Source organism: Microdochium trichocladiopsis, assembly GCF_020744255.1.
Source record: "Microdochium trichocladiopsis strain MPI-CAGE-CH-0230 chromosome Unknown B0I36scaffold_8, whole genome shotgun sequence".
Taxonomy (NCBI): Eukaryota; Fungi; Ascomycota; class Sordariomycetes; order Xylariales; family Microdochiaceae; genus Microdochium; species Microdochium trichocladiopsis.
Window position 1 is genome coordinate 3,162,587 of NW_025763551.1, and position 14,814 is coordinate 3,177,400.

At 52.4% G+C, this 14,814-nt stretch overlaps 5 protein-coding genes and 1 non-coding gene across 6 annotated transcripts; 1 reads left to right on the plus strand and 5 right to left on the minus strand.

The window, feature by feature from the left end:
• Nucleotides 1-126: 126 nt before the first annotated feature.
• Nucleotides 127-3,625, minus strand: B0I36DRAFT_352517 (heterokaryon incompatibility protein-domain-containing protein; the record flags this gene model as incomplete). The annotated part of the gene is made up of 4 exons (XM_046157117.1): nucleotides 127-2,438; nucleotides 2,648-2,738; nucleotides 3,100-3,113; nucleotides 3,211-3,625. The coding sequence occupies 4 exons, from the start codon at nucleotides 3,623-3,625 to the stop codon at nucleotides 127-129; spliced, it is 2,832 nt and encodes a 943-aa protein (XP_046009906.1).
• A 900-nt stretch (nucleotides 3,626-4,525) lies between these two features.
• Nucleotides 4,526-5,948, minus strand: B0I36DRAFT_366219 (uncharacterized protein; the record flags this gene model as incomplete). The annotated part of the gene is made up of 3 exons (XM_046159257.1): nucleotides 4,526-5,176; nucleotides 5,248-5,602; nucleotides 5,656-5,948. 3 exons carry the CDS (start codon nucleotides 5,946-5,948, stop codon nucleotides 4,526-4,528), a joined length of 1,299 nt encoding a protein of 432 aa, XP_046009907.1.
• A 1,592-nt stretch (nucleotides 5,949-7,540) lies between these two features.
• On the plus strand, nucleotides 7,541-9,085 carry B0I36DRAFT_249546 (uncharacterized protein; the record flags this gene model as incomplete). The annotated part of the gene is made up of 3 exons (XM_046150484.1): nucleotides 7,541-7,812; nucleotides 7,902-8,157; nucleotides 8,279-9,085. 3 exons carry the CDS (start codon nucleotides 7,541-7,543, stop codon nucleotides 9,083-9,085), a joined length of 1,335 nt encoding a protein of 444 aa, XP_046009908.1.
• A 360-nt stretch (nucleotides 9,086-9,445) lies between these two features.
• On the minus strand, nucleotides 9,446-9,867 carry B0I36DRAFT_352521 (uncharacterized protein; the record flags this gene model as incomplete). The annotated part of the gene is made up of 2 exons (XM_046157118.1): nucleotides 9,446-9,590; nucleotides 9,674-9,867. The coding sequence occupies 2 exons, from the start codon at nucleotides 9,865-9,867 to the stop codon at nucleotides 9,446-9,448; spliced, it is 339 nt and encodes a 112-aa protein (XP_046009909.1).
• Nucleotides 9,868-12,474: 2,607 nt separating this feature from the next.
• On the minus strand, nucleotides 12,475-12,590 carry B0I36DRAFT_t137. Its single transcript has one exon. It is a non-coding gene; the product is annotated as a tRNA-His (tRNA).
• Nucleotides 12,591-12,754: 164 nt separating this feature from the next.
• Nucleotides 12,755-14,212, minus strand: B0I36DRAFT_331157 (uncharacterized protein). The gene has a single exon (XM_046154942.1). It carries the CDS (start codon nucleotides 14,142-14,144, stop codon nucleotides 13,146-13,148), a length of 999 nt encoding a protein of 332 aa, XP_046009910.1. The 5' UTR covers nucleotides 14,145-14,212; the 3' UTR covers nucleotides 12,755-13,145.
• Nucleotides 14,213-14,814: the final 602 nt, after the last annotated feature.

Below are 14,814 nucleotides of genomic sequence, written 5' to 3' on the forward strand. Positions count from 1 at the left end.
AACCTTGTAAGCGCAAGAGAAATTGATGGAGCGGATTTGCTAGATGTAAGCAACTGCAGGATAGGTCCTGTGATGAGAATTTGCTTATTGTAAGCTTCGGGGAGAGCATTTAAACAGCTTTTCACTTCATCCACGGGTCCAAAGTGTATATAGATATTGATGAGCTCGAAATCCGAGACAAAATCTGTTAGATTGATCCCAGAATGGCAAATTGTCGGAAAGGATGCTTGAGTACCGTGCCGGTGAAGCCTGTTGCAGAGTCTTCATATTTCTGGGGGTTTTCGTATTGTCGAGAATGTCGCGCAGGATGCCGTGGAGAATCCGAGGTCCGTATTGCTGGTTACCACTTAGCGCTCGCACAAGAACGCGGCTGGATGGGATGGCATGAACAAGATCCCGACCTCTTAGCAAGAGTAGAACGGCGTCCGGGAAGCTGCTATGACGGAGTATCTTGGCCAGGAGACTGGTTTCGGAAGCCTCGAGCTCCAGCACAAAGGGCCTCAGCATAAGCCGTAGAATGCTGTAGGCGCCTAGTCCCATCTTGAGCGACAGAGCGAGCCGTATGCGAGCTGTTGAAAACGACTCTCCGTCCAGAGCGACTTCCTCCCCCGCCACTGCTTTGCCCGCATCCCTCGGTTTAGTCATCCAAGCACACCTGCAAGCAGCAGCAGCAGCAAGCTCATTGGTGTTGGGAATCGCAGCATCTAGGCTGAGACCTTGCGGTGGCACTCTTGCATAGGCGAATCGGGAGGTGTGGTTCAGTCTTTTGACTTGAGAAAATAACTGTTCTGCTTTGTGCTGGAGAAGAGCGCGATCCGCTCCAAGACTGTGGCCACCAAAATGGAAATCATTCAGACCAGGCTTGCGAGGACCCGCAGCAGCGTGTATGACGTACGCCAGAGGTACAAAGTCGGAAGCATTTTCATGCCACTTTCCTTCATCCTTTTCCGTAGGACGCCTGAGTTTGGAACGTTGTTTCAGCGTGTCGGGTTCTGGGGCTTCGAAAATATAAGGACTATTGAGCGGTATCCCGGCTAAGAGATATCTGGGCACCCGATACAGCATAGCGGCTGCATCTTGAGCGACTTGCTCTTCTCCCTTACTGTAATCCGGCTCCAGAATCATTCTAGCTTCGGAGTCAGTGCAGATCCCGAGGAGTGCATAGATCTTGTCGTGGGTGAAACGTGCTTGTGACTCGCGGAATTTGTATAGTAGCTTGCGTAGAGTTCGGTCCTTTATCCACCACGATGTGCGGGTCGGTCCCGGCATAATATCGAGTATCGCCTGATAGTGCGCGCCAGGTATAATGGGTATTATTGACGGCATAAGGGCAAACACCCTCCTTGATATGTGGTAGCCATAGCAGTAGATAGTAGCAGATCGAGCTTTAGCTACCTCCTGTATAATCGACGCTCGTGAGAACCAGGGATGCGAAAAGAGTGTCTTCATAGCTGTTGTCTGTTCCGTCGTGTTGTACTGTAAGTTGAACTCGCGACCGGCCCAACTACTATCCCAGGCTGATTTCCATATCGGGCTGTCGACGGGCCAGTATTGCCCTCGTGTGATCCGATCAAAATTTTCTTGTGCTCTCGTAAGAGCGCGCACCGCATCGCTTCGACAATAGTCGGCATCCATCAGATGAACTTCAGCAAGATATATGCAGACCTGCTCGGCAGCTTCGTATATATGCGGCATCTGCTGGACTTGGTGGCTCTTCTCGGCATGATTACTCTGATCGATACATATTGCATCGGCCCAAAATAAGTCGCCGGGTCTCTTGAGACAAATGTCTTGTAGTAGGCGAAAGAGATTCGTAGTAACAGCGAACCGACCTCCATCAACCTCAATGATCTCCCCTCTCGAGTCGGTACCCCAATTGTAGGAAATTGCGAAATAGGGCAGATCACAGCACCACTTTTCCTCAGCACCGACTTCGCCCTCTTCAGTGCTGTGGCCCCCCGAGAAAGCTGAGCATGGACGAAAGCGCACTGAATCGGTTGACCTGGCTGGCGAGTGACAGAGATCAGACGGATCTCTCCTCGCTCTTCGAGCTGCGTGGGATATTTGTAACCCGGTTTCGTGGAGGACATTTCGGTAAGTACCGTTGATAAATGTCCCGCCAATGCTTCGGATCGTCATTCTAGCGAGCTGTGGCAAAGATTCAGGAAGAATTGCATCAGTGCCCAAAAAGAAAGGGAAGCGGGATTGAGGCTGTGCCTCGCGTCTTTCCCCGCTCGAGCAGAGGCCGACAGGCTGTCTCCTGTATGCCTTGCTGCCTTGCTGCCTTGCTGCCTTGCTGCCTTGGCGCTGGCCGTTATCTGGTGGCTGTGCCCAATCCGGGACATGTACCCCGCGAACCAGAGATACGTACTGTAGCACGATGTTATTCGATACTTTGGGCAAATATCTCGAGTAGTTGGGGTCTAAAGATATCGAGGCTAATGAATGGATTATAGGCAATTAACCTCTTAACCGTATAATAATAATATTCTAGCTATACTATTAGCTTAAGGCGGTAGAAAGGCATTATTGGAAGGTATATATTACTACCCTTATCCTCATCCTAATATCCCCCTATTTAAGAGGTAAATTACACTTAACTACTATTACCGCGTATAGGCATACTTAAGTTCTACCTTTAACTTACTATACGAAGTAACAAGGCTTTCAATTGCTAGAAATACACTCCGAACCGTACTTGTGTTAATGTTCAATCCCCTTGCCCGCAGTACCCTGCCCTAGCCGCAACAGCAGCACTTTGCTATATTAGCGCGACAATTCGTTAGTCTTAACAAAGAACAGATTCCCTTCGACAGGTAGTTATGACTAGCCTAGTGCAGAGTGCCGCGAGGCTGTATTTCAGCAAGTCGCTGCATCAGGCCGCATGTAGTGGCGTGTGCTGGCACAAAGCACGACCGTTTCGAAGCTTTCGACGGAACATCGCCTCCAGGAGATCTCTAATGTAAGCCGTGTGAATGTGCTCTTTCGCGAGGGATGGGATGGCAATAGTAAAGTTTTGATTATGTGCGCGACAGGGCACCTGCGAGCACTATGGGAGAAGTTTCCCGAGTCAACCTCGGAAGGCATAACAGGACTTACGAAAGTAGAGCTAGCTAATAGGAATATAAAAATATATCTACATCCACGCAGCAGCAGCCGCAATCCCCAAAGCAGCGAGTGCCGCCCGCTTCGCAGAGAAAACACCATCACCTATTCTTGTTCCCGCGCCTGGCTGTGTCTGTGTCGGGACCGCCGACGTCGTGCTGCTCGTGCTAGCGCTGACGGTCCCACTGCTGGAAGTATGAGTGCACGTCGGCCCCGGCGTCTCGCTCGCGTCCGTGGGGAACTGCCCGCCATGAACAGTGATGCTTTCCATGTAGATCTGCACGCCGTTGCTGCCGACGTTGTTGCTGCCCATGTATCCATGGTCGTGGATGAAGTAGATGCTCTCCGGGTTGATCAGCAGCGTGTAACACGAGACGAAGGCCGCGTTTCCCGTGATGACGTCGTCGGTGTCGAGCGTGATGACGGTCGGGACACCCTGGAAGGCAGGTGTGGTTGATGCCACGACCGAGGATAAGGTTGCGGAACTTGTGGGCGTGAGAGGAGTTGTCTGCAGGGCCATGGTGAGGTGATGTGTTTTAATTGAACGGTATTGTGGACTGGCGATAATGGTAAGCCGTGAGATCAATGGACTATGCACCGAGATGGCAAGTTTCCTTATAAAGATAACGCAGCCTGCCACGATCAGCAAAATGCCAACTCAGACAACGCCTCGTCCGGGCGCAGCACAGCCACTCACCACCTCGTGCTGTCAGGGACCGAGCGCCGCGCGTTGTGGCTCTGCTCGTCTCAATATAGGTGGGATAGGCTATGCATGGTGGATGAGCCCCGCGACTGATCCGCTCTCTCAAACCCGGCTGACAAGCGCATTGTGCCCATGTCCTAGCATGTGTTTATTGCCGCTTTTGTGTCGGGCCAAGCATTGACATGACCTCATGCAAGTGAAAAGTAGCCTTTCAATTCGTCCTTGGAGGAGCGAACAACAAAACCATAGACGGAGCAGGGCTCCACTGGGTTGAACACCAATGTCGTAAGCTGCGGCCTGTTGGGCCAATGCTGATTATCAGCTAAGATCGGCACGTCATTCTGCGTCTGACACACTGTAAGCGCCAGCCTCTGAGCCGAGGCTTTGCTGGCCTTGGCATTAAGTAAGAAAACTGCCCTTTCGTTAGCATCTGCACCATGGTAGAATGCTTCGTGGACAGTGGTCATAAGGTCGTTTCTGTATACGCAGATAGCCGATCTCCATGGCGATTCTGCCCTCCAATTTTAGATACTCTTTGGCCTCGTTGACTTACATGTGTGAATCTGTCCGACATTGCGACGGGCCTCGAGCACGGCACCGCAAATTGCAGGGCAGGCACACGTCAAGAAAGAATGATTGATTTCTACCAACAATGATGCATACAAGGACCTGATCGACCGATCAACCAATGGTCTGCGCGCAAGACCGTGACTTGTTTCAGGCAGAGCCGACGGCGTGAGGGATAAAAATGTATCCGTTAGCCTTTGCGTTACCAGAAGTCGCCAAGTTCCAGGCGTACATGCCGCCAACGTACCGCGCCGCCGCGAAGCTCACGGATCCGGCCCACCCTTGACACTGGAGCGGACACGTGCCGTCGAACCCCGCGGCCGGGTCCGCAAAGATGAGCGAGCACGTCAGGGGCGTGTAGTAGCTGACAGTGTCCCCGAAGTACGGATACGTGCGGAGGCCGTTATTGCTCGAATACCCGTACTTGGGGGCGCCGCCGATGTCGGTGATCAAGGTGCCCGCGGTCACGGGCCGGCCAAGCGAGTCCGTCTCGCCCGGACTGCTCAAGCGGTACTGGTAAGCAAGATCGTCGGGGTTTACTCGCAGGCCATAGAGCTGCGGCACGCGGTCGTAGTTGACGTAGATGGACTGGTCGGACCGCGGGATGCTGCCGTCGGCGTCGGGGACGTAGTGTGCGGTAATGCGGAATGTCGGCACAGCGAGGGTGTATGAGGTCGACGTGTACACTGTGCTGGTGCTCGTGACCACGCTCACGAGGGTGACGGTGAGCGTGTTTGTAATGGTGTTTGTCCGGGTCGGCGATGGTGTGGTTGTTGTCACCGCAGTCTCGCTGACGGGCATCTGTGAGACAAAGCAGTAAGCAAACAAGTGCGGTGGCCTGAGATCGAGGCAGTGCCGGGTTACAAACTGACCGTTGTGGTAAATGTGGCTTGAGCGGTCAAAGCGGTCGTCACCGTGACAGTCGTCGTAGATACTGGAATACTCAGACAGCTGCACGCCGACGAGAGCTCGTCTCCTTGCATGTAGTCGTCCAGGGCTCCTGGCAGAGAGGTGACGAGCAGCCGCTTGAAGACGGTGGTCGTTGGTGGTTCTGCGCAGGACGTGATGGAGATGATGGTCGGGCTCGAGACAGTCGCAGTGGTCGTCACTCTGCTGATGGAAGTCACATATTCGGTGGCTGTGGTGGTGGCCGGCTCAGGTTCCATGGCAGTAGTGGACGTCAGGGTGGTCGTCCCAGATATAACAGTGAGTGTCTCGGTGGTTGTCCTGCCACTTGGTTAGCCAAATTCCCGACCAGTCCTGCGCTCGCGCTGACTCACGCCGCATACGTCGTCGCAGTGACTGTCGCCGTCTGCACTGGCACATTCAAAAACGAAGAGCAGAAAGACGTGGCCGCCGCCAAACCGTCTGCTGCAAAGTAAGAGCTCACTGAGCTGCAGAACGGAATGCTCGATGTCGGGCTAGACTCAATGACTGAGCTTGACGTGGTTGAAGAAGAGCTTTCCGTGGTTGAAATAGTGGCTGTCGCAGAGGACACAACAGGTGAGATGTCCGACGCCGACGATGCCGTTGGTGAGGAGAGTATCGAGGAAGACACGGCGCTTGTTGACATGACAGGGTAATACTGTACAGACGAGCTCTTCCTGACACAAGATCCTGCAGCGGAGCCCGCAAGGCCCAAGGCCGACAGACCCAGACTGACTGCAACGCGCATGGTTGCGATGCGGAAGAAATGTTGTAAAGAACGACTAAAGGTTGAGGTACTTCCCCGGAGCGATTGTCGCCAGCATCAAGGGCAGGGCCGGCAGATATTTGTTTGAGCCATCCTGAATCCCCCTTCCCGCTTGAATCTAGATCTATGCGAACCTGAACTAGTCTGACGGCCGCGCAGTGCCACGTCCGATTGGCGCCACGCCTTCTTCGCTAATGCCCCTAGGGCGGGGTGAACTAGAGCGATCGTGCCTGACTTATTTCCCGATCGAGCTTGGTAAATGCAGACGACCAGGGCGTTTCTGGGCACTCCGCTCCGGCTTTTTCTCAAATCAAGCATCGAGGCTCCGTGGACCCCTGTGCTGCGGCTCGAAAGAGGACAATGCACAACCAGCGAGACGGTGGGCTAGACCCAAAATGGGGCACGCCACACGCGAGAGAGGAGCTGAACAATCCTGTTTAGAACCAGCGTGGAAATTGAACTGGGCGCCAGCACAGCTGACCAGAAAGGTGCGGACTACGTCTTTGCTGACTGTTCTGAACGGAATCCACCACATCCGCCGCGACACGAATCCCGGTCATGGCCGTCGAGGCCACTTTTCACTGAGGTGAGCAGGTGCGCCGTGGTGGTCCTGGATACTTGCCAATGTCTATGTGTTGTGCGATACCTCTACGATTATCGGGAATTGGTTTTCTCCTTCGGTCGGGTGTCTAGGCCTAGTCACTTTCTAGACTTGTCTTTGCATTTTGGCTCTTCCTTAGCACTCTGGGTACTTTCTCAGCTCCATTAGAGGGTTAAGTCAAACTATCTCAAGTGCTTCAAGCTGCACTTCCTCTACTAGATTCCAGGTACACGAATTAGTAAAATAGGAAGGGACCGATTCCAATGAGCCTTTTGGCAAGAACTCTTATTATAACATATGAGCTTTCGTATAACTCGGCTAGAGCGAAGGCAGAGCCTAAGTATATCTATACGGGGTAATAGTAGTTAAGTGCAATTAAACCTCTTAAATAGGGGGATACTAGGACGAGGACGAGGGTAGTATTACATACCTTCCAATAATGCCTTCCCACGGCCTTAAGCTAACGGCGTAGCCCGAGTCGTTATTATTATGCGGTCAAGAGCTTAGTTGCCCATAACCAATTCCTGAGCCTCGAGATCTTCAGGCCCCGACCACCCGAGTTTTTTGCCCGTGGTATCGAACGACCTCGTGCTACGAAAGTGGAGCCAGCTGATGGGAATGTGACAATATGCAGGGAGAATTGCGCCATGGAGGGGAACAAGTGAGTGGTCGATTACCGAGCACCGATTGCGCAATCGTTAGCTTCATCAGCCCTAGGTGATGAGGGAAATCGCTTGGAGCTCCGACCAGACTCACACGCAACGAATCTCAAGCTGTGCACCGACCAGCGCCTTTCCTGATTCAAGGCTCGCGAGGCCGCTTCATCGTTGTCTTGGAACTCATTAACTGGACTTCCTGCCTTCCCTACGCAATGGCACCAATCACTTCGCCTCCCGAACCCTCTCGGCTGAAAGTTGCAATCATCGGCGGAGGGCCGAGCGGCTTAGGGGCTGCAATCGCCTTCAACAAGCTACCGTACGTTAACTGGACTCTGTACGAGAAGAAGCCCCAGATCAGCGAGACGGGCGGTGGTATCAGTGTACAGCAAAATACCTGGAGACTTCTCGAGATCCTTGGAGCAGCGAAGAACATCGACCCCGTCGACTTTTTTAGGGCGCCGGACGGGATTAGTGGGCAGACCAGGTAAGTAATATAGTGGTTTGTAATATTCTGTTCAATGGACAAGATGTTATTATTGATGTCTAACGCGATGTATCTTCTCGCTTGGGCAGGAACGGAAAAACAGGAGTACTCCTCGAGCAGAGCAGTCATGCTGCTGACGTGCCTGTGAACCAGAGAAGCTGCCGGATGGTGCGGGCGAAACTGCAAGCCGCACTTCTGCAGGAGGTTGACAAGTCGCGAGTCAAAGTTGGCATGAAACTGACGGAGATATCGAGACTGCCAGACAGCAAGAGAATCCGCCTTCAGTTTGCAGATGGGTCTGCCGACGAAATCGATTTACTGGTAGGGGCAGATGGTATTAGATCGGTAAGGGAATGCACTTCCTCCCCCACCACACTAGTCCTTGTCCTCCCTTCCCTTCTGGTTGCGCAAGTGTAGAAAGTGTAGAGAGCTCGTGTCAGCTGATAAGAAGCTCTTTGTCTATCAGTTGGTGAGGTCCTTCGCCTTCCCCGAGCACCATATACGATATAATGGTCAGTCAGCATATCGCACCATCATCCGCAAGTCAACTGTATTTCAAACCATCCCTGAGATGCCGAAATGTCCCGTGTTCTGGCAAAATACGGGTGGGAAATACGTCTTCACCTGCCCTCTCGGCACAGACGATTTCGAAGTGACTGCACGCATTCGTCGTCCATTACAAACGGCGGACGACGGTGGTCCACGGACGGAGATCGTGAGCTGGGGAAGACCATTCGACTTCTCCGGGCTTGCCGCCGAGTATGACGAGTTCTGCCAGCCCGTGCGCGAGGTCATCAAGCTCGCCGCAGAAGCATCTGGAGACAACATCACCCAGGAATTCGCGCTATTCTCGGGTCCCCGTCTTGACAGCGTCGTCGCCTTCGGCACCTTGGCTCTGATTGGCGATGCCTCACATCCCCTCTCGGGGGCATTTGGTGCTGGTGCTGCGTTCGCACTGGAAGATGTTTACGCCCTGACACAGTGTGTGGACTTTGCGTGGAGAAACGACGCCAGCTTGGAGAGTGCACTGAAACTGTACGACGAGATTAGAACGCCGCACTATCGGAACCTGTACCAGGTCTTGGATGACTTTGCTGCAGTAAACACAACACTCGTATCAGAGAAGCTGGGCGTTGACAAGGAGATCGAGGAGAGAGTGACAAGGGCTAGTGAAAGGAAGGCTGGCTGGATGTACCACTATGAGATTGATAAAGTGGTGGCATCTAAGCTGTCCGCCGAGCAGCCTGGTCTCCACACGGCTGTGGTCGCGTGAGCTGTGCCCATACTGAAGCAAAGTTTCAGTACCTAAGGTAACAATCGTAGCCATCCATGCTTCACTAGATGACCTTCCTACAATTAGAGCAAATTAAACCCCCTGTCGTGCATCGTTCCGGTCATGATTGGCATGATCAGCTGCTTATATACTATTCTATCCCGCCAGCGTTGCTTCTCTCTTCTCGATGTCTAACCCTTTATTTACAGTGCAAAGCCCTCTCCTTAATTCTCGTAGATTGTCTCCACAAGAAGACGCACGATTCCATTGTCGAAAACGACGTGCAGCTGCTGACCAACATCAAGTGAGACGTCACCCGCTCCAGTGGCGTGAGTAAGCCGAACCCGCCGGGCGTTCCGTTCAGTGCGGCCTCAGGTCACACGGCACTCCACCACAGCAATAGTACCAGCCAGCATCAAGTGCCCCCTGGAAGTCCACGTGGATGCAGTTGGTAGAAGTTTTCTTGGCACGTGCTGGGAAGTTGTAACCGCCGGAGCCGGTCATACTGAAAACGAACCAGTGCATTAGCAATAACACAATGGAGGTGCCTGAATGTGGAACAACGAGAATATCGGGTTAGCCACGTACTAAGTGTTGCGCCACTCGTCTGGGTTCAGGTAAAGGGCGCCGCTGTAATAAGTAGAGCCGGTGTTGTAGTCCCTGATGTGAAGCTGCGGGTTGTTGCCTTCGCTGCCCGTGGACACTCGATAATCGACCTGGCCCTGGAAGGCAGATGCAATGCCGACAAGGGCTGCGAGGCTAGTTGCTAGAGAGGCCTTCATTTTGAATGCGAGAGTGATGTAGTCGTCGAGTATCGTAAAAGAGCTGATCGTTGTCGATGGTGCAAATAGACACTGAGTTTTCCAGCATGTTGGAATGCCTTATATATACTTTGAGCCCCTTGTGGCAATAAACCATGTATTGTGCTTAACTCACGCCCATGCAGGCGACGAATTGTCATCTTGCTGAATCAGGCCTCTGTGAGAAGTCGCACGTGCGCGGATTTCTATGCTGACGCCATCTGAGACCCTACCGAGTAGCCTAGAAAATTGGGTCAATTAGATCAAGGTCGGGATACGGAGTTATCCGTGACATTGACTCAGTGATGCGAGCATTTGAAACGGAATCACCGAGTTGTGGAGGGATACGCTGGAGCGCGTCCAAACAAAACCCGTCAAATACTTGCGGCAGCTTGATTTGACCCAGGTACAAAACTCGACGCACCAGCCATACGCCCCTGTAGCCTGGGGGGAGACTACAAAAAAAGTGAAGTGCGCCCCAAAAGCTAGGTATGCTTGCGATTATATTGTCTACACCAGCGGAACGAGGTTGCCAGGTGTATCGGACTCACTGCGTCTTAATATCGTTGCTCTCAAACAGGACTACGAAGCTTTTCAAGTATTTGTAAGGCCGTATCAAGTAGCCTTTCTTATCTAGGTTAAGCGTGAAATTAATGTCTCATCAAAGGCTGTCGAAAATGGAAACGGTCATACAGCTTGCCGGTAACCAGCTCTGTCCCTAAAGCGGCCAGGACTGCCATGACGTTGTCAACGGCGGCCTTGCCGGTAGTGGGTTTGCCTATGCCAAAGTGGTTCTTGTGGGGTCTAGCGCCCAGGGTCCGTGCTACCGACGTGTCCCTTGAGCAGAAGTGTGACTGGATCCCGCTACGACGAGTGCGCCAAGTAGGCGTCGCATCCACTATATGCGGTGAATAAATTGCGGGTGAGACCTCGAAGGACCTTCTGCTGACGCTATCCATGCATCGCTGACCGGCAGTTGAATACGAGCGGGGCTTCCCGCAAGACCTCACAGCTAATAATAACCATTTCCGCAGGGATCTGTTTTCCGATCTAATGTTATACTGCTTATATCCTTGTTCGGCAGTTGTCCGGAACAATTGCCAGTGTGCGACTCAAGTTATGCGTGGCGGGCCCCCGGGCGGCCGGTGGAGATAACTGGCGTCGTTGCGCTGGCATCGTCCTTTCCTACGAATAGGACAAGGAAACCCGATTTCTGCTCGAGCGAGGCAATCGCCATCAACAATCGTCGAGTTGACTCCACATTGCGTCGCTCAGAGGGCGTCTTGCCCGACTAAACCCAAGTACTCTCATGCCACCACAAATGACTGGCCCATCAAAAGTAGTGGCCACCCTCGCCATGTCGCATACATTTGTGCAGCACCTCGACCACGTGACATGCACCGAGATCTGGGTTTGCCCGACGACCAAGCAAAGGGCATCTGTATGTCGTCTTGTCACGCGGTAGATTTATAAGGATTGCGACTGAAGAGCGCATCCAACGTGAAATAAAGTAGTGGCTGACTGCAACGAAAACCACGAATATTCTACTCCACGATATGATGTATGACATGATAGATCACATTTTGGATTCAAAGAACCACCACAGTGACAGCCAGAGGAATTGACTCCGGTGTCAAGAACCAGTCCTTGACTCTCTGGACAGTCTAACGCTGCCAAAGTGGAAGTAGAGGTACACGTCTAGGCTGAAGCATGTCCAATAGCTCAGATAAATGGTTTGAATTCAAAATCCCGACAATAACCCTTATTCCAAAGAGCTTTCTGGGCTGATCGTCGGCAGAGTCGTCCGGCCTGTAGTGTCCAGAAGTAGACTGGCGTCCGCCTGTGGATGACCATGTGGTGTTGTCTAACAGGGTGAGGCTTCATCCCATAGTACACCTCCCCCTTAACAGCCCGGCGTTCAGTACCTCTGTAAGACCCAACAAACCGCTGCTGCAGAAGGCTCAACGGTTTTGCTTGATCTTCACGCCAGTATATAGCGAGGGCGGGTCCAAAGACATCAAAAGTGCACTAAGCATGGCTATTCTGAAGATTATCCCAGCCAAACTTTGACGCATCGCCACGGCCCCAAAAAACCTGGGATGAGTTTGGAACCTTGGAGACTTTCAAAAAGTGAGCTAGGAATAGCACCGATATTATTGTTGACCCCATTGCAGAGATATAGTTATCTTGGATCACAAGCAGCATTCGTGGTTGCAACAGCCAGGCGAGCGAAGCGAGATAGCCACTTACTACGTGTGCATGCCTTCCTCCTTTGTCTTGGATATCACGACGTCCAAGCATGTGCACTTGTCAACCCTGCAATCGTGCAGAAAGGGTCAAACAAACAAAGGCAGGCGGGAGCAGCAAAATGTAATACTATGTATGTATGGATCCTACGCATTAATCCAAATGGGGAAGGAAGTGGTGTATGGATCACGCCAATGAACTGACCATAGAAACAAACAATCGTTAGCAAGCAAGAAGGCCAAAAAGAAGACAGACAAACAAGGTCCTTCTCCCAGACCTTGCACGTAGTAGATAGACACCGCAAAAAAACACAAAAAGGTAAAGTCGAAAGCTCATACAAGCTGGCGCTAGCCGGAATCGAACCGGCGTTTTCACGGCAATGAAATGCGTGATAGTGAATGTTAGCGGTACGTGTGTACAACCACAACGTGATGTCCTAACCACTAGACGATAGCACCTGATTCGATGGAATTCAGACATTCTTAGCGGCGGATAGGTTCGCGCTACAGCTAAGGCTATCGAGTTGCGGAGGTGATGTCCGCAATGCGCCAGCCACTACAGCCAACGGGCTGGTCACATTGCCCCTAGGCGTACTACGTAACAAATTGATTTCAATTGACCAGCGGCAAGTGGTCTTTTTGATCGGTGGCCAAGGGTTAATCTTGTGAATCTTTAACTCGTTGCCGAGGCTGGGACAGTGGCGCACCATTTAGGCAAGAACAGCACATCCGAGTGTGCTGCAGCGGAGGTCCATACCAACATGATGCACATCGATCGTATCACGCAATACGCCTTGCACAAGGCACGGGCTGCTTGTATGCTGATAGTCTGTTTGGTTGCCTGTGACGGGACCTCACAGTTGTTCTCGAAGCATTCGAATAGTTGCGTCCCAAACTAAGGAAATACATTCATTCATTCATTCCTTCTTGCGTATATTTATACTCGGCCGAACATAAGGGTAAAGCCCTTCAATGTCTGCTCTCTTGTTGAAGCTCCAGCACAGTTTGCGCTTTTCAATTGACATTCTTTCCCTCCTCGAGAAACTGTTCTCGCGCCTTCATCAAACACTTCCCCAGCAGATTCAAGCCCCATCTTCCACGATTGGCGCCGGCATTAGCGGCACCAAAGCCTACGCCCCAGATCCTGTCCATGGGACTCGCCTCGACGAGCTCCTTGTTGCCCGTCTGCAAGAGAACATCTCGAAACGACGCAGCCTTGATGAGTAACGCGTCCTCGGCATTGCCCAGTTCCCACTCTCGTGGTTCAGTGCTTTGGCTCTCGGTGGGTGCTTCCTGGTTATTGTCCGCGGTCGCCTCTTTGTCCTTGACTGCTACATCTTCGCCGCCATCGTCGTCTTTCCGTCCAGCCTCAGTTTCCTGGTCGCCTGTGATAGGAAACGAGAACTTGCAGTAGCTGCCTCGCGTGACGATCTTCTCCCGGTTCTCGTTCCAGGTCTTGTCATCGAACCCGCGCACAGCCCGGCCTAGACGCTTGACGAGCTTCGGGTCGTTGGCCTCGAGAATCTCGGCGGCGATTTCGGGATCCCCAAAGAGCAGGGCTTTGTGGTGCATCATGTAGTGCTCTGCCGTCTTGTACACTTTGCGGGGCGATTCCTGATCGTCGTAGAACGGCAGCCAGTACCACTGCGAGAGGTAGCCGGTCTGCGGGTGGGTTGGTTTCCAAAAGTAGACGATGCCTTTGTCCGGGTTTTTGGATGTTCCTTCATCTGTTGTGGTGGTGGTTGTGGGGGCAGTCTTGATCTTCTTGGCTTTGGCTCTGGGCGGTGCCGCGCCTCTATGGTTGTTGCTTCTCTTGGCAGGCATTGGAGATGTTTGATTACTAGAGGTGTGCGTATATGCCTGTTGTGTCCTGACTGAGGATGCAATGGATATAATTGTTGATGTTGGTGATTGTGTGATCGAGCTATGATGGGTGCCCGTGATGCACGGCAAGTTGTGTGGAAGTGTGCGCAACAGCGTGTCAGGATGTCTTGCAAATGCTCTTAAGTTCATTTCTTGTTATCAAAAGAGCGAAGGCAAGAGGTCTGTCTGATTGTGACTGCCGATATATAATCTTTATGGTGGCCTGTGGTGACGCGTTGGAAGTAGCTGGTTGCCAGCCAGGCTAGCGCCGCTTCCTAGTGAGCAGCCCCGGGTGACCGGATGACTCAGGCCACCCCTCATGTGCTGCACTGCCTGCCGCACTCCCTCCCGCACTGCCGCACTGCCTCAGAACACTGCGAAGTGTGAAAAGGCCTACAGGAACGCTCCCAAGACAAAGCGTGCACAGTCAGCCTAACGGTTCAGCCGCACGACTGCCGTCAAAATCACAACAACAGTCACATTCACAGCAGTCCCGAGCCCGACCAGGGTCTGGCTCGAGCGTGAGATTGTGTCACGGCCGAAGTCGAAGGCAACAGTCATTGAGATATGGCTTCACTTCGCTCTTGTAACACGCAGGGGCCATTCACATTCGGCACCCTGTACATGTTGGATCCTGGCTTCAGGAGTCACTCAGACGGATTTCAATCGAGCACATTCCCAGCTTGGAAGATCGTAGATCATGACATGGTCATTCTGCAACTATACAAAGCGAACATTGCTGGAGCGACAGCTCCCTTCTAACCCAACATGATGCAGCACAAGCTTTTCGGTTTCTATCATACACCTATAACACAGTATG